The sequence below is a fragment of the Narcine bancroftii genome, chromosome 4 (assembly GCF_036971445.1).
Source record: "Narcine bancroftii isolate sNarBan1 chromosome 4, sNarBan1.hap1, whole genome shotgun sequence".
NCBI lineage: Eukaryota > Metazoa > Chordata > Chondrichthyes > Torpediniformes > Narcinidae > Narcine > Narcine bancroftii.
Window position 1 is genome coordinate 201,109,096 of NC_091472.1, and position 17,959 is coordinate 201,127,054.

The 17,959-nt window shown below is 42.8% G+C and overlaps 1 protein-coding gene across 2 annotated transcripts in view; it reads left to right on the forward strand.

Annotated features, from left to right (window-relative positions):
- The window catches only part of LOC138761455 (uncharacterized protein C22orf15-like), a 30,570-nt gene that overhangs the window by 7,004 nt on the left and 5,607 nt on the right, over positions 1 to 17,959 (forward strand). Inside the window, exons 2-4 of one of the 2 annotated variants that reach the window (XM_069933643.1) lie at positions 1,712 to 1,884; positions 9,370 to 9,512; positions 17,155 to 17,241. In XM_069933643.1, coding sequence (XP_069789744.1) covers positions 9,488 to 9,512; positions 17,155 to 17,241 — 112 coding nt within the window. In that variant the 5' untranslated portion in view covers positions 1,712 to 1,884; positions 9,370 to 9,487. The remainder of the gene's footprint in view (positions 1 to 1,711; positions 1,885 to 9,369; positions 9,513 to 17,154; positions 17,242 to 17,959) is intronic. The other variant, XM_069933644.1, reaches the window with a different exon arrangement.

Genomic DNA, 17,959 nt, shown 5'->3' on the forward strand with positions numbered 1-17,959 from the left:
GGGGGAGGGGATAGTCAGGCGTTCAATGGATCTCCTTGTGGGGTTGTTACTGGGCCTGTCCAAGATGGCTATTCACAGGTCAAGGAAGCGGGCAGTCGAGGGTTCTAGGCAAGCTGGCTACCTGCCCCTCTTTTGGGTTACTCCAGGAACTCCCACCATTCAAAACGTATCGGGGGTGTATATTAATGGGGTATAAATTAGGCGGATGGACTCACATGCCGAAATGGCCTGTTGTCATGCTGTATGTCTAAATTTAAATTGACGTCGGACCCATGTGTAATTAGAGTAGGAGCTCGTGGTGGCCGAGTTCGGGAATGGCAGGCTCCCCAGGGGAAGGTATGCATCATAAATAAGAATAATGGGATTTTAATTTGAAATGTATAAGTGTGTGTATTAGAGGGACGGTATTGATTTACTGCTGATTTTTCTCTCTATTAATGTAGGTAAGTAGTTCATGAGATGTAGTTGCGGGTATAGTTTGTGTTTTGTCAGATTGGTGTGGAATAAATGTTTTGTTAATAAAAAGCCTTCTTCATCACCCTGTAATCATGATACAGTCACGAAGAAGACTCGCCAGTGGCTAAACTTTGTGAGGTGTTTGAGGAGGTTCGATATATCAACCAAAGACTCTTGTAAACTTCTACAGGTGGACTGTGGAGAGCATTTATGGCTGGTTACATCACTGTCTGGTACAGAGGTGCCAACTCTCAGGACAAGAATAAATTCCAGAGGGTTGCTAACTCGGCCTGTGACATTACAGGCACCAGACTCCACTCCACTGAGAACGTCTACATGAGGCAGTGTCTTAAAAAAACAGCCTCTATTGTTAAGGACCCCCACCACCCAGGCCACGCCCTCTTCACTCTGCTGCCATCGGGGGGAAAAAGGTAGAGGAGCCTGAAGGCGAACACCCAATGGCAGAAGGACAGCTTCTTCCCCGCTACCATCAGACTCCTGAATAATCAATGAACCACAGACACGGCCTCTCTTTGACGTTTTCTTTTTCTTGCACTATTTTATTTATTTTGAAATTTGGTTATAGAACTGTTTTGCACAGTGATGCTGCTGCAAAGCAACTAATTTCATGACTGGCTCGTGACAATAAATGATTCTGTCTACCTGCATTGTTCCCTTCATGTTGTATGTGGAGAGGGATCCAGAATGAGGTCTACATTATCAAAAGTAGTTAGGCAGGTTATGACAACTGCTGCTCGTGTTTCTAAAATTTCATACTGGGATTGAATGGACTTTCTGTCAATATACAATTAAAGCCTGTAAATGCAGGCACCTGCTGCAATAAATACATTGAATTGCACCAATTTGGGGTAATACTGAGGTTTTGCTGAGTTTGCCCCTGGGAACAGAAATATGAGGAGATGACCCTACAGGACCACAGGCCGGGCCGGTGAGGGGCTCAGTGGCTGAGGGACTGGATCAGGGGAACAGATAATGGCACCGGGATTCAAGAGGGGACTGAGGGCAAGGTGGGCTCCCAAAGGGCCTCAGATGCTGAAAGGTCCCTGATGGTGCTGGAAGTTCGGATCTGGAGCTCGGGTCACTGATGAACTGAACAGGAGTCTGTGCGGCTGCAGAGGCTGCGGGAGCGCTGGGGCCGAATCCACGGGCACTCAGTGACTCTGAAGGGCCTCTTGTTTCTCTTCCTCTCGTAGAGTAAAGGGTGACACTAATGCCGAGTCTGTCTGCCTTACAGGCAGAAGAACATTCCGTGTAATATTACATGTTCTGTACTATTACAACTAGAAAGGAATCTTGAATCTTTCTCCAAAGCAGCAACAATGCAGGAAGCAACTTTCCAACAAAGGAAGTCTTGCCGCGGTCGTATACTTATCTTTTCCGGGGGCGGTGCCGGCTGCTGCTGATGATGTAAGTGATGCGACACATGGCGGTAAGAGCGCATCTGCTCGGGTGTGTTCAGCATCATTATTATGTCTCCGTGTTACTTGGGAGGCTTCTGAAATAACTTATAGAGATGCAAGATTCAAACCACAGACTTTACTTGCTGATGCCTTCCACCATCTCAGGAAACTGTTCACACACTCACATACGCATATACATACGCCCCACAGTGGGGCACTACAGTTACTACAGTGAAAAGGGTGTATTCTTACACAGTTACAAAAGAGTTCACATTATCCTGACTATATAACATCCCTCCTTCTCAAGATAAAGAAAAATTTAGTGTTCTTTATCACTTTCTTTCCAGTGCAACTTAAGTAACTGAACTTGTACACTAATTTATTTACACAACTACTTTTAAATAGTTCTTATAGATATGGCCCTGGTGGAAATATGTTCCTTCGCCATCTTGTGGATGTGGCTATGACCATTGGGCTCTATGTTGCTGGTCCATGTGGAGGTGATGTAGCTTGTTGTGTTTCACCTGACAACTGCTGTGTTGAAGTTTCAGTATTAGTGGTTATGGTCTCCTCACTTGATATTGGTTTTACAAGCTTTGCTGGTGTTAAAGCTTTCTGCTTCATCTGGTGTTGGCCGGATGTGAATTGTGTTCCTCCTCAGCTGATTTCCAGAGTCTGTCTCAACAATGTATGATCTTTTTTTTTAATTTTTTATTTTTCACACCATAAATCACATTAGTGATACACACTTTTTCCTTTTCACACATATACAGTGACATTTTCTCCCCCCCACCTCCCTCCTCCCAACCCACCCCCCCCCCCACCCCCCCCATCCATTTAAAGTATACAATCTAGGATACATTAAACCAGTCAGACAATGTTGTCACTCAACAAAAATACACCAGAAATTCTACTGAGTCCATTCTTTTCTTTCCTTCTCCTTCCATCAACTTAGGTAATGATTGTCCCCGGTAGGTTTTCGCTATTGTATTTAATGTAAGGCTCCCATATTTGTTCGAATATTTCAATATTATTTCTTAAACTATATGTTATTTTTTCTAATGGAATACATTTATTCATTTCTATATACCATTGTTGTATTTTCAAATTATCTTCCAATTTCCAGGTTGACATAATACATTTTTTTGCTACGGCTAGAGCTATCTTAACAAATCTTTTTTGTGCATCCTCCAAATCAATTCCAAATTCTTTGTTTTTTATGTTACTTAGGAGAAAGATCTCTGGATTCTTTGGTATATTGTTTTCTGTTATTTTATTTAATATCTGATTGAGATCTTCCCAAAATTTTTCTACTTCCTCACATGTCCAGATTGCATGAATTGTTGTTCCCATTTCTTTTTTACATCGAAAACATCTATCAGATACTGTTGGGTCCCATTTATTTAACTTTTGAGGTGTAATGTATAGTCTGTGTATCCAGTTATATTGTATCATACATAACCTCGTATTTATTGTATTTCTCATCATTCCAGAACATAATTTCTCCCATGTTTCCTTTTTTATCTTTATATTTAAATCTTGTTCCCATTTTTGTTTAGTTTTACCATTTGTTTCCTCATTCTCTTTTTCTTGCAGTTTAATATACATACTTGTTATAAATCTTTTGATTATCATTGTATCTGTAATCACATATTCAAGGTTACTTGCCTCTGGCAAACTCAAACTGCTTCCTAATTTATCCTTCAAGTAGGATCTCAATTGGTAATATGCCAGCGCTGTATCTTGAGTTATATTGTACTTATCTTTCATTTGTTCAAAGGATAAGAATCTATTTCCTGAAAAACAATTTTCTATTCTTTTAATCCCTTTTTTCTCCCATTCTCTAAAGGAAAAGTTATCTATTGTAAAAGGGAGTAACTTGTTTTGCGTCAATATTAGTTTTGGTAATTGATAATTTGTTTTATTTCTTTCTACATGAATCTTCTTCCAAATATTGAGGAGATGATGTAATACTGGAGAAGTTCTATGTTGTACCAATTTTTCATCCCATTTATATAATATGTGTTCAGGTATCTTTTCCCCTATTTTATCTAATTCTAATCTCGTCCAGTCTGGTTTTTCCATTGTTTGATAAAAATCTGATAGGTATCTTAATTGTGCGGCTCTATAATAATTTTTAAAGTTTGGCAGTTGTAAGCCTCCTTGTTTATACCATTCTGTTAATTTATCTAGTGCTATCCTCGGTTTCCCCCCTCTCCATAAAAATTTCCTTATTATTTTCTTCAACTCCTTGAAGAATTTTTCTGTCAGTTGTATTGGCAATGCCTGGAATAAGTATAATATCCTTGGAAAAATGTTCATTTTAATACAGTTTATCCTTCCTATTAGTGTTAGTGGTAAATCTTTCCAATGCTCTAAATCGTCCTGTAATTTTTTCATTAGTGGATAATAATTGAGTTTATATAATTGGCCGAGATTTTTGTTTATTTGTACACCTAGGTATCTTATTGCCTGCATTTGCCATCTAAAAGGAGATTCCTTCTTAAATTTTGAGAAATCCGCATTATTCATAGGCATTGCTTCACTTTTATTTACATTTATCTTGTAACCCGACACTTCTCCATATTCCTTCAATTTCTTATATAATTCTTTTATTGATAGTTCTGGTTTAGTTAAGTACACTATAACATCATCCGCAAATAGACTGATTTTATATTCCTTGTCTTTTATTTTTATTCCTTTTATATTATTATCTATTCTTATCAATTCTGCTAGTGGTTCTATAGCTAACGCAAACAATAAAGGTGATAGTGGGCATCCCTGCCGCGTTGACCTGCTTAAGTTAAATTGCTTTGATACATGTCCATTTACTGTCACTTTCGCTAACGGTCCCTTATATAATGCTTTAATCCAATTAATATACTTCTCTGGTAAATTGAATTTTTGCAATACTTTGAACAAATAATTCCATTCTACTCTGTCAAAGGCCTTCTCTGCGTCTAAAGCAACTGCTACTGTAGGTGCTTTATTTCCTTCTACTGCATGAATTAAGTTAATAAATTTACAAATATTGTCTGTTGTGCGTCTTTTTTTGATAAATCCAGTTTGGTCTAAATTTACCATTTTCGGTACATGCTCTGCTAATCTGTTTGCTAATAGTTTAGCTATTATCTTATAATCTGTGTTTAGTAAAGATATTGGTCTATATGACGCTGGTGAGAGTGGATCTTTCCCTTGCTTTAGTATTACTGTAATTATTGCTGTTTTACATGAATCTGGTAAGCTTTGTGTTTCATCAATCTGGTTGATTACATCCAGGAGGGGCGGAATTAATAAGTCTTTAAATGTTTTGTAGAATTCTATTGGGAATCCATCCTCTCCTGGTGTCTTATTATTTGGTAATTTTTTTATTATCTCTTGTATTTCTACTATTCCAAATGGTTCTGTTAATTTATTTTGTTCCTCTATTTGTAGTTTTGGTAGTTCAATTTTAGTCAGAAATTCATCTATTTTCCCTTCTTTCCCTTCGTTTTCAGTTCGGTATAATTGTTCATAGAATTCTCTAAAGTTTTCCTTAATTTCTTTTGGATTATATGTAATTTGTTTGTCTTTTTTCCTTGATGCCAATACCATTTTCTTAGCTTGTTCTGTCTTAAGCTGCCATGCTAGGATTTTGTGCGTTTTTTCACCCAGTTCATAATATTTCTGTTTTGTTTTCATTATATTCTTCTCCACCTTATATGTTTGTAGTGTTTCATATTTTATTTTTTTCTCTGCCAATTCTCTTCTTTTAGTTGTATCTTCCTTCATTGCTAATTTTTTTTCCATATTTACTATTTCCCTTTCCAACTGCTCTGTTTCCTGATTATAGTCCTTCTTCATCTTGGTTACATAACTTATTATTTGCCCTCTAATGAATGCTTTCATTGCATCCCATAGTATAAACTTATCTTCCACTGATTCCGTATTTATTTCAAAATACATTTTTATTTGTTTTTCAATAAATTCTCTAAAATCCTGCCTTTTAAGTAACATGGTGTTTAATCTCCATCTATACATTCTTGGAGGGATGTCCTCTAGCTTTACTGTCAATATTAAGGGTGAATGGTCCGATAGTATTCTAGCTTTATATTCTGTTTTTCTTACTCTATCTTGCATACTAGCTGATAACAAAAATAGGTCTATTCTTGAGTATGTTTTATGTCTAGCCGAGTAATATGAATATTCCTTTTCTTTTGGGTGTTGTTTCCTCCATATATCCAAAAGTTTCATTTCTTCCATTGATTTAATTATAAATTTGGTTACTTTGTTCTTTCTGTTAATATTTTTTCCCAGTTTTATCCATATTTGAATCCAAATTCAGGTTGAAATCCCCTCCTATTAATATGTTCCCTTGCGTATTTGCTATCTTCAAAAAGATATCTTGCATAAACTTTTGATCTTCTTCGTTAGGTGAATATACATTGAGTAGATTCCAAAACTCCGAATATATCTGACATTTTATCATTACATATCTCCCTGCTGGATCTATTATTTCCTCTTCTATTTTAAATGGCACATTTTTACTAATTAATATAGCCACTCCTCTTGCTTTTGAATTATACGATGCTGCTGTTACATTTATACCAATCTCTCTTTAATTTCTTGTGCTCCAATTCAGTTAAGTGTGTTTCTTGCACAAATGCTATATCAATTTTTTCTTTTTTCAGTAAATTTAGCAGTTTCTTCCTTTTAATTTGGTTATGTATTCCATTAATATTTAAAGTCATATAGTTCAACGTAGCCATTTTATACTTTGTTTATCTTCCCTTTCCGTTTTTCCATCATTACCTTTCCTCCTTTTCCATTTCTGTTTTCTTATTTTAAACCCTTTATAAGACAACATTCCTAAAACATCAAACATTTTCCTTATTCTCCTATTTAAAACTTCTTTAGCCCCAACCCCCCCTTCCCCTCCTGAGTTGTCCTTTATCCCTTGTCGGACAACCACATCTCCCCTCTCCATTTGGGTCTGCGAATTCACTCGCAAGCGTCAGCTGATTTAGCAGTGACCGCAACTCCTCCCCACCCAGCCCCCCCCAGAAAAGATTTCACTTTTCATATGTAACAAAGGTCACTCTTTTAGTTCCCTCCTTATTCCCTCTATTCCATTGCCTTCCCTTATTAATTCTTGTCTATACTATCTATATTTTCCTCTAAATACGGATACATTCACGTCTGCACATTATACATATACACACTTATACCTCTTTACCCACATACATATAAATCGTGGTCATTTTTACTCTCATTACACGTCTTCATCCCTCAGTCTATTTTGTAATTGTTCTGCAAATTTTCGTGCTTCTTCTGGATCCGAGAATAGTCTGTTTTGTTGTCGTGGAATAAATATTTTCAATACCGCTGGATGCTTTAGTATAAATTTATACCCTTTCTTCCATAAAATCGCCTTTGCTGTATTGAACTCCTTTCTCTTCTTTAGGAGTTCAAAGCTTATATCTGGATAAATGAAGATTATTTGCCCTTTGTACTCCAGTGGCTTGTTGCCTTCTCTTACTTTTTCCATTGTCTTTTCCAGTACCTTTTCTCTTGTAGTATATCTTAGGAATTTTACTAAAATAGATCTTGGACTTTGTTGTGGTTGTGGTTTAAAGGCCAATGCTCTATGTGCCCTTTCTATTTCCATTTCTTGCTGTAGTTCTGGACATCCTAGGATCCTAGGGATCCAATCTTTTATAAACTCTCTCATATTCTTGCTTTCTTCATCTTCCTTAAGGCCCACTATCTTTATGTTATTTCTTCTGTTATAATTTTCCATTATATCTATTTTCTGAGCTAACAGTTCTTGTGTCTCTATAACTTTTTTATTAGATTCCTCTAATTTCTTTTTTAAGTCCTCTACCTCCATTTCTACTGCTACTTCCTGCTCTTCCATCTTGTCCATTTTCTTTCCCATTTCTGTTAAGGTCATATCTATTTTATTCATTTTCTCTTCTGTGTTGTTTATTCTTCTTCTTAAATCATTAAATTCCTGTATTTGCCATTCTTTAAATGACTCCATGTATTCTTTAATAAGAGAAAGTATATCCTTTATCTTGCCTTTCCCTTCTTCTTCTATTTCACTGTACTCTTCCTCTTCCTCTTCTTCTTCCTCTGGGTTGGCCATCTGTTGTTTCTTTGTTGCCCTTTTCTTCTCTTCTTTCTTGTTTTCATTGTCTTCTGTGTTCTCTTCTTGCTGCAGGTGTTCTGCAGCTGTCATTGCCGGCTGTGGAGATCGACTCCCCAGCTGGTCCCCCCTCCCGTCGGTGTGCTTTTTTTCATGCGCACTGTGCATGCGCGAGGAGTCGCGCATGCGCGGTTGCGCACTTTTACTCGACTCAACGAGCCATTTTTGTAGTCCACTTTCTACCGACCTGAGGGAGCGGGTTTCTCTCTCCACCGCGGGCCTATTCGAACAGGTAAGGCCTTCTCCTTCTTCCTCCGTTGTCTTCTCTTCCTCTCTTCTTACCATTGATTTCGATTTTTCTTTTTTTGTCGCCATCTTCTTTCCACCTTTATATTCACTTTTCTTTAACTTTTATTTCTGTGCCTTTGTGTTTCTCTTTGTTTTTTTTGACTTTTCTGGAGAGGGCTGGAGTTCACCGTCCGGCCACTACTCCATCACGTGACTCCCTCAACAATGTATGATCTTGATGTCTCAGCTTCTCTGATGGTCCATGTTTTCAACTATGGCTCTTGAATATGCACATTGCTGCCCTCTGAAGAGTTCTGGCAATGTTTGCGCATGTTTGTTATAATGCTGGAGTCCTTCTTCTTCTGTGTCAGCCAGTCTTCTGGTTTCTTCCTGGTCTTCTGGAGGGTGCATATTGCTTGGCAGAGTGGTTTTATATCTCTTGCCATTTAGAAGTTCTGCCGGGGACTGTATGTCAGCCCTTAAAGGTGTTGCTCGTGACGATAGAAGAGCTAGGTACGGGTTTTTTCTCTTCTTCCCATTCATATTTCAGTGACTTACAATCAATTGATTGACTTTATTCTTGTTCTCTTATACCACTGCCACCATGTTATGTCTCTGTGTTACTTAGGAGGCTTCTCAAATAACTTAGAGAGGCAAGATTCAAACTACAGAAGAGATCTTACTTACTGATGCCTTCCATCATCTCAGGAAACTGTTCACTCACTCACATATACATATACATATACATATGCCCCACAGTGGTGCACTACAGTTAGTACAGTGAGAAGGGTGTATTCTTACGCAGTTATAAAATAGTTCACATTATCCTGACTGTAAACAGTCAGTATACGGGTAATGAATCTCAGATGCAGGAAAAGGAGAGTGAATGTGGCAGTGAGCCGATGGGAAGGTCAGAGGAGTTTATCTGCGTTGTGTTTGGTTAGTTGAAGAATGCAATGTTTTGTCTGTGAATAACAAAAGAAAGCTGACTTCATGATGGGCTGGAAGAAAAGAGAGAGTGAATTCTTTATTGGTTGTAAGCGGTGGCAAATCAGTGCTGTACACTCTCTCCTGTAGGGAGCTGCTGTGGCCGGGGCTCTGTGTGGCCATTCTTACACTTCTGGTTCGGCGAAGGGGAACAGAACCAGACGAGAAGAGTTTCAGGCACCTGTCAACCCGGATATCTCATTAATGGATGAACAGCCTTCCAGATGATCCAGGTACATAGAAATTATTCAGAACCACGAAGGGGGGACTTTGTAGTAGTCCTGGGAAAAATAGAGCATAAGAGTTTGTGAGGGGTTGAATTTCAGCTATTACATTGAATGATCAAGATAACTGCACCTTCACAATTAGTTGGGCAGATTATTGCAACGTCTGTTGCTTGTACATATATGCTTTCACTCAGTAATTGCATTTTTGATGACATTTGGATTGTAATGAAAATAATTGATCGCAAGATTTGCTGTAAAGAAAGAAATTCAATTGGCCCCTCAACGGGTGATCCCGGTGCCAGAAAATCATGTAATTTCTCTAAATCGGGAATGCGCGCGAGTTTGATGCCTGTGCAGTTTTGGGCGGGGGCCGTGTTCAATTCTGCACAGTTACGCATAGGATTCAGAGAAGGGTATTGCTCATTCAAGGCGCTCTCTCCACTCCCTAGCAGCCAGCAGCTACCTGCACCATGCCTGCACAGAGGTCAGGGAAGCTCTTGGGGAGATGGTAAGTTCCCAGGCTCACAGTGGAAGGCATCCATGCTGATGTTGGAAGTATGACCCAGGTGGTGGCTGCCAGGGAGCCCTGATAATCCAGCAGAGTCACCATGAGAAGAATTTCAGAATCAGAATTTGTTGTCATGAACAAGTCATGAAATGCATTGTTTTGCGGCAGCTTCACAGGACAATCATTTAGATTAACCACTTTATAGCAATAAATAAAAAGGGTGCACGGAAAGTCAAAGTGAGGAAAAATGGTTCATTGATCATTCAGGATACTGATGGCAAATGGGAAGAAGCTGTCCTTGAGCCACTGAATGCTTGACTTCAGGCTTCTGTACCTTTTCCCCGATAGTAGCAGAGTGAGGAGGACAGAACCTGGGTGGTGGGGGTCTTTGAGGATGGAGGCTGCTTTTTTAAGACACCACCTCATGTAGATGCCCTCAATGGAGTGAAGTCTGGTGCCTGTGATGTTGCAGGCCGAGTTAACAACCCTCTGAAGTTTATTCTTGTCCTGAGAGTTGGCGCCTCCATACCAGGCAGTGATGCTGGTATGCTCACCACAGTCCACCTGTAGAAGTTTTCAAGAGACTTTGGTGACCTACTGAATCTCCTCAGATACCACACAAAGTATAGCCGTTGTCGAGCCTTCTTCATGATTGTATCAACATGGAGATTCGGAGATGTTGCCACCAGGAATTTGAAGTTCTTGACCCACTCCACTACTGAGGCCTCAATGAGGACTGGGCCATGTTCCCCTGACTTCCTCCTGAAGTTCACAATAATCTCCTTGGTTTCACTGACGTTGAGTGCAAGGTTTTTGTCGTTTACACCATTAAACGAGCTAATCTATCTTCCTCCTGTTCGCTTCCTCGTTGCCGTTTGTGATTCTGCCAACAACTGTGGTGTCATCGGTAAATTAGTAGACAGGGAGTTAGCACAATTTGGGATGTAGCATTGGAGAGCAGATGACAAAAATTTGGGAAGTGGCCGCGATTGTTTTCCCCACATACGAGAATCTATGCCTCATGGGGCAATGTCACTGGAAATTCCATGACTTCAGGTTCAGGAAACTTTGTCATGTGCCAAATACACAATATGAGTTTACTTTTGTGTGCCTGTAAAGGCCCACAAGGAGACCTCACTGGCCCAGTGCCCCAGCCAAGAAGTGAAAGAAACGCAAGAGGGAGTCTCCGCAGAGACATCGAGTGTCTGTGGATTCCACCACCTCCTCCGATGCTGCTGCCTCCTATGGTTCCATGTCCTCCGCAGCCACGTGGCCTCCTGCCTGGTCTGGTAGTGAGCCCAAGCTCCAGGAACCCGGGTCACCTTTCTTGGCCCCTGGTTCCCAACACTCGATGCGGTTGGGATACTGTTGTGCCCCTCAACCTGGTCGCGATCCCTGCTTCCCACAAGCCGGACTCCAGCAGCCTGCAGCCTGGTGCCAGCCCTGAGGCCTCCAGGCCATACCCTGGCTCGCTGCTGTGCTCTCCCACCCTGTTGGCTCCTCTCCCAGGCTTCTTCCACTCTACAGAGAGGCGTTCTCCTGCTCTGGCACCCTGCTGCTTCCTGGAACCCACACCCCTCCTGGTCTGGGCTGCTGTATGTGGGCACCACCATTTTGGACATAGACCCCTCTGGGTTCTCCAAGAAACATCATCATCCCTGTTACACAGGCAGTTTAAACCTGTCCGTGTAACAGAGGAGAGGCCATTGCTCTCCCCAGCCTGCACCAGCGGCGGGGTTGATCTTTCCATCCTCATCAGCATCTGTGAGGGTTTCTCCTCGACACCGACTCCAGAGTCACGCGCGGACACAAATCATTAATCATAAAGCCTTATGTCCCCCCCACCCTCTCAACACCCTTTCCCCTCACTAAACAAACCCTCAGTGACACTGAGGGTCTCTCACCAACTCCAGGCTCACACAGATTCAGAAGGCTTATGGCAATGCTGGTCTTCATTTACACTTTTAAAAAATGTATACCTAAAGCACGGTAACAGGCCATGAGTCCTTGCCGCACAATTACAGCCCATTAACCTACACCCCTGGTACATTTTTGAACAGTGGGAGAAAACCCACGCAGATAGCCAGGGGATTTGAGTTCAAGAGATGTGAAACTCTATAAAATTCTAGTTAGACTAGACTTAGAATATTGTGTTTTGTTCTGGACACCTCCATGGGAAGGACACCTCTCCATAGGAGAGGAGAAGTTGCCTGGATTGGAGAACGTGTCCTTGGAGGGCAAATTTAACAGGGTTAAGGCTTTTCTCTTTGGAGTGAAGAAAGCCGAGAGTTGACTTAACAGGGATCTACAAGATTATGACAGGCTTAGATCAGGTGGACAGCCAGCTTTTACCAACGGCAACAGTGGCAAATACCAGGGGACTTCTGTTCAAGGTGAGGGGAGGAAAGTTTAGGGATGACGTCAAGGGTTTGTTTTTTTTTACACAGAGAGTTGCGGGTACCTGGAATGCATTGCCAGGGGTGGTGGTAGAGGCTGTAACATTGGGGGCATTTAAAAGACAGGCACATGGATGGAAGAAAAATAGTTACGGAGTAGAGGGAAGGGTTAGATTGTTGAGTAGGTTTATATAGGTTGGGACATCTTGGGCTGCAAGGCCTGTACCTTGCATTCTACGTACAAATTGTTAATGGTAAAGCCTGTCACCGACCCCCACCAACTCATCCATTCATCCCTCTCCAAAACCCACCCATCCTCTCCCCCCACTACACAAACCCTCTTCACCCATCCAGTGGAGCTTTTCATTGAGCTGAATCATTGCCTCTCTTTTTCCACGGACACCCTTTGACATGTTCTTATCTCAGGTTCGGATTTCAAATTTATTTTCTGAGTTACATGCATGACATCACTTACATCCTCGAGATTCTTTTCTTCTTTTCCTGCAGGCGAGGCAAAATCACAACTTACTGGTAGAGCAAAAAATAAATTGTACATAGTGTACACAAGTAAACAAAAACTGTAAACAGATAACGAATGTAAACAAACTGACTGTGCAATACAGACAGAATTAAAACATCAATAAAGTGCACAAGTCAGGGTCTTTAAATGAGTCCCTGATTGAGTTTGTTGTTGGGGAGTCTGATGGTGGAGGGGTAGCAGCTGTTCCTGAACCTGGTGATGTGAGTCTTGTGCCACTGGTACCTCTTTCCTGATGGCAGCAGTGTGCCGGGTGGTGTGGATCCTTGATGATTGCTGCTGCCCTCCGACAGCAGCGTTCCCTGTAGATATTGTCATTGGTGGGGAGGGGTTTCTAGCTTCTCTGCTGTTTTTACAAGCAGCCAGGCAATGTTGCTTCCCAGATGAACTGCTGTTTGATAGGAGACAGTCTTATCCTGATGAGCCCTGTGCAACTTTGAGATTTAGAAGTGGGGCAAATATTTTTATGTAACAGGAAGACATAGGCAGTTAATGATGAGGGGAGAAGGAATGTTAATGAACTGAGCGACTTGGGGATTCAAGCTCATAGCTGTCCAACAATTAGATTGCAGGTGCTGGGGCCTAGTTAAACAGGGCAGTCTGCAGACGCTAGCGTCAAGTGCTGGGGCCTAGTTAAACAGGGCAGTCTGCAGATTCTGGGGTTAAGTGCTGGGGCCTAGTTAAACAGGGCAGTCTGCAGATGCTGGGGTCCAGTTCTGGGACCTAGTGTGGTGGTATGTTATTACACTACTAGGTGGCTCACCTGGTGACCTTGCATATATAAATCGTTTTGTGACTCATCCCTCTTCATTCTTGCCTTGGCTTGCACAGAAGCAAGGCCTAGCTGTAAATATTAGTCTATTAAAACTAGCGTTTTACCTGCACTCTGTCTTATGTGGTTTGATGCTAGTCACCATCAATTTAATAGACTACTGTATATATATACATATATCCAGAATGGATGCCCCACCTGCCCTCACTCGTGCTCCCGCCTCAGCCGAGACCTGACTCAGGGACCCAGAAACAGAGACGGGCCCCAAGCATGAGCAGCCAGAAATGTATCAGACGGAGAGCTGTGGGATCATGAGAGAGAGAGGGACTCACCTAGCGGTCGTCATGGACTATGAGAGGGGAAGAAGTATCCTGGAGCAGGTAATGAGTGGCCGAGAGCCCTGCCTGTTAACTAATTTGCTGGGACCGGGACCGGCCATGCAGCCCACGGGGTTCCTGGTTTACAACCAAGGATCGCGTCAAGTGCGAGTGGAAGGCGTTCGGCAAGTCGCCCTCCCGATCATGATTTATCGGCAGGACTGTGTGGATGGACTACTACCCCAGAGTCACACCCCAACCATCCCTGATTCCCCAGAGGGGGCCCACGCTTCTGCAGGAGCGGGTAGCCACGTGGTAGAGGGATCAGGCTCAGTATGTGCCCACCCCCACCAGCCACCGAACCAGAGGCTTAGGTTTAGCTAAGTGCTGAGATCCGACAGGTTGGAGCTGGACCCCAGAACCCCTGGAGTGAGCATGCACTTTGGCCAATGGCAGAGATGTTTTTTAAACTACGCGGGGATGGAAGGAGCATCAGATAAGGAGGTGCTCATGGTATTGTTAGACCAGTTGGGGGATCACCCGTACTCGCTAATACTGGACGCTAAGTCATACCAAGAGGCGATGAGCACTCTGCAGAGACACTATAATAGAGGGCACAGTGAGCTACACTCTAGGCATCGACTTATGACCAGGTTGCAACAGGCAGGGGAGTCTGTTAGAGACTTTATACTTGCGCTAAAAGACTTAGCGAGGGCCTGTACTTTTAAAGCAGTATTAGCACAAGAGTATGCGGATGAACTGGTAAGGGACAGAATCGTGGCTGATGTCAGATCGACCAAAGTAAGACAAAGGCTGCTGGAAAAGGGGATAGTTAGGCTTGAAGAGACAGAAACTATTGCAGAGGCTCTGGAGGGACTTAGGAGAGAACTGGAAAAGTACTCAGAGCTGGACTCATTAGCCCCTCACAAGGAGAGTTATATGAGTGATCAAGGGCAGCACATAGCAGCAGCAGTCCCGCTGGAGCGCCCCAAGTGCCCTTGTTTCGGGCAGCTAAAGCACCCCAGAGCTCACTGCCCGGCTAGGGAGGACTGTTCGAGGTGTGGAAAGAGAGGGCATTATGCAAAAGTCTGTAGAAGCCTCAAGGCTCCCGCCAAAGCCCTCTCTCATGCAAATGGGAGGTGAGAAAACCCCTCCTTCCTCCTCAGGCAGGCAGAAGCAGAGTGCCATGTGCTGACGGCCATCTTGGGAGAAGGACGCTGGACAGAGGACATTGCAACCGGGGGATGAATACAATACAGAGTACTACTATGACCAGGATGCAGACTACTACCAGACCATTCGAGCGCCTCAGCCTTGACTTTAAAGGCCCACTCCTTGCCTATGACAGGAACATCTACTTCTTCAATGCCATAGATGAATACTTACGCATCCCTTTTGCTATTCCGCGACCCGAAGTCTCCATAGCCACGGTAATAAAGTGCCTGCAGTCCATTTTCGCATGTGTGGGTACCCCGCTATATACACACAGATAGGGGTGCTGCCTTTGTGAGCGTTAAGGTCCAGTAGTACCTGAGAGGTAAGGGCATCGCCACCAGTTGCACCACAAGCTATAACCCCAGGGGGAATGGACAGGTAGAAAGGGAAAATGCCACTATCTGGAAAACAGTCCTACTGACCCTAAAGGCAAAGGACCTACCAGTGGTAAGGTGGCAAGATGTATTACCGGAAGCCTTGTACTCCATACGCTCACTATGGTGTACTGCCACTAATACGATACCCCATGACCTTATGTTTTCTTTCTCGAGGAAAGCCATGACACCAGTTAAACAGGGCAGCCTGCAGATGCTGGGGTCCAGTTCTGGGGCCTAGTTAAATAGGGGAGTCTGCAGACACTGGGGTCCAGTTCTGGGGCCTAGTTAAATAGGGCAATCTGCAGACGCTGGGGTCCAATGCAATACACAAGCATTGTGAAGAAAGAGCATGTCACGCAGCAAGGAAAGGGTAACCAACGTTTCAGGCCTGGGCCCTTCATCAGATATGAAGAAAACCTGGCAGACTCCTGAATAAAAAGGTGGAGGGAGGAGGGGCAGGGACTGGAGCAAGGCTTACAGGTGGCAGGGGAGAAGAAAAAAAGCTGAGAGATGATGGGCGAGGGGGCAGAAGGCTTCTCCCTCCTGGAAGTCCCCGTAAAGGCTGGTTCACCCAAACCGTTCTCTCAGAACCTGCTTGGAACCAGAGTAACAACATGGTGAGATGTGTTGATGCATTAAGGTGATTAAAGCCTATTGATCACAACACTCAGTCTAATGTGGCTGATCGATAGCACGACAATATCCGACTTCCCGCCATTTCTGATGTCGAATGAACAATTGCATCCTCTGACGAAGAGCTTCAAAGTTCATCATGAAATTTACACTTTCGTTTTGGCACATTGGGGTTCAATTACAAAACACAAATGAAAGATATTTTGCTAGCTGAACCAAAGCAAGGATTGGTGAAACCAAGCCTGATCATTTCACTGATCCCTCACTAACCATTGCTAACGCAGAACTAACAGGCTGGCTGGCTGCTGGTGGCGAGAGGCCCCAGCCAATGAATGTGCACATTTCAATGGAACGTGGCACGTGGGTATTCGTTGGGTGCGGTTTCAAACACGTTCATTACTTGTTGCATATACTTGCTGTCTTTGGGTGATTTCCTTCAAGGTAATAGTGGAGCTATTTAATTTTGTTGAAGTAAAATTCAGGTCGTACAAATAAAATTATTGAAAATTCCAAATCGTTCAGCTCTAAACTGCTGAATTTTGCAATTTAAAAAAAATCTTAATACAAGGCATCCTGATAAAATCAATGCAGGACACAGGACAAAATCAGCCCATACTGGACATGTCCTATATATACAGGATTCTTGGCAACCCTAGACAGAGGGGTAGGGAAAGGAGAGGTGGGGAGGGAGGTGGGGGGGGGGTTAATGGAAATTGAAGAAGGCAATATTCATTCCGACTGCTGTACGTGTATATTTGCTCCTGTTGACAGAACAAGTGGTTGCCATGAAACCTGCTTTTGCTTATACCCACATGTTCAAAGGATTTGAGCTGCAGAAAAGTTGAGTCTGTGTTTGTCAGGTATTTATTATTCTTTGTGTCCTAAACCTCAGCAGGTCAGGCAAAGATTTTCAATCACCGCTGTCGAATCGTGAACTTCTTGGCCTGCATCAAACAGAAGTGTGGCACTGGGACAGAAGGTAAATCCAAAGGGTGGGGTTGCAAAACCCCAGCGCTTGAACCCGTTGGCTGAGCACAAAAGGTGTGATCTATCCTGGCGCTTCCCTCCACTTCCAGTCTTGTCAGGAATGGGAGCAGGAGGGAGCTTCTAATCGCCCCTCCCCACAGGCCAACTGATGCGTCAAAAAGCAGCAGCAGCTGGAGGAGGCCCTCGCACCCCTCGATCCTGCTCTGCTACTCGATGAGGTTGTGGCTGATGTGGCTGTGGGCTCATCTCCACTTGCCCCCTTGTTGCTGGTCCCATCCCCTCCTCTTCACCCTATCCAAAGGGGGACTGGCCCAAGGTGAGAGGACTGCGGCTCTGTTCAGCAACTCTTTTTTGCACTAGGATAACTGTGAATATTTATTATCGCTCTATTTTTGTATTTATTGTCTCTTTTTAATTCAATCTAATATATTTCAGTTGATTTTGCAGGTTTTTTTAACAAAGTAACTTCAACCACTGCAAGAATTTCAATGCATATGTACATTGGGCAAAAGTAAATCATGGAAATCTGTGGACACTGTGATTGAAGTAAAAACACAAAATGCTGGAGAAGCTCAGCAGGTCCAACAGTGTGGTTTATGTAGCAAAGACAAAGATACATCAGCGGGTGGGAAGGAAAGGTGGAGAATCACTGCTCAAGACCCAATTGTTACTGAAATATTTTGCATGAGAAAAATTGTCATTGGCCCATT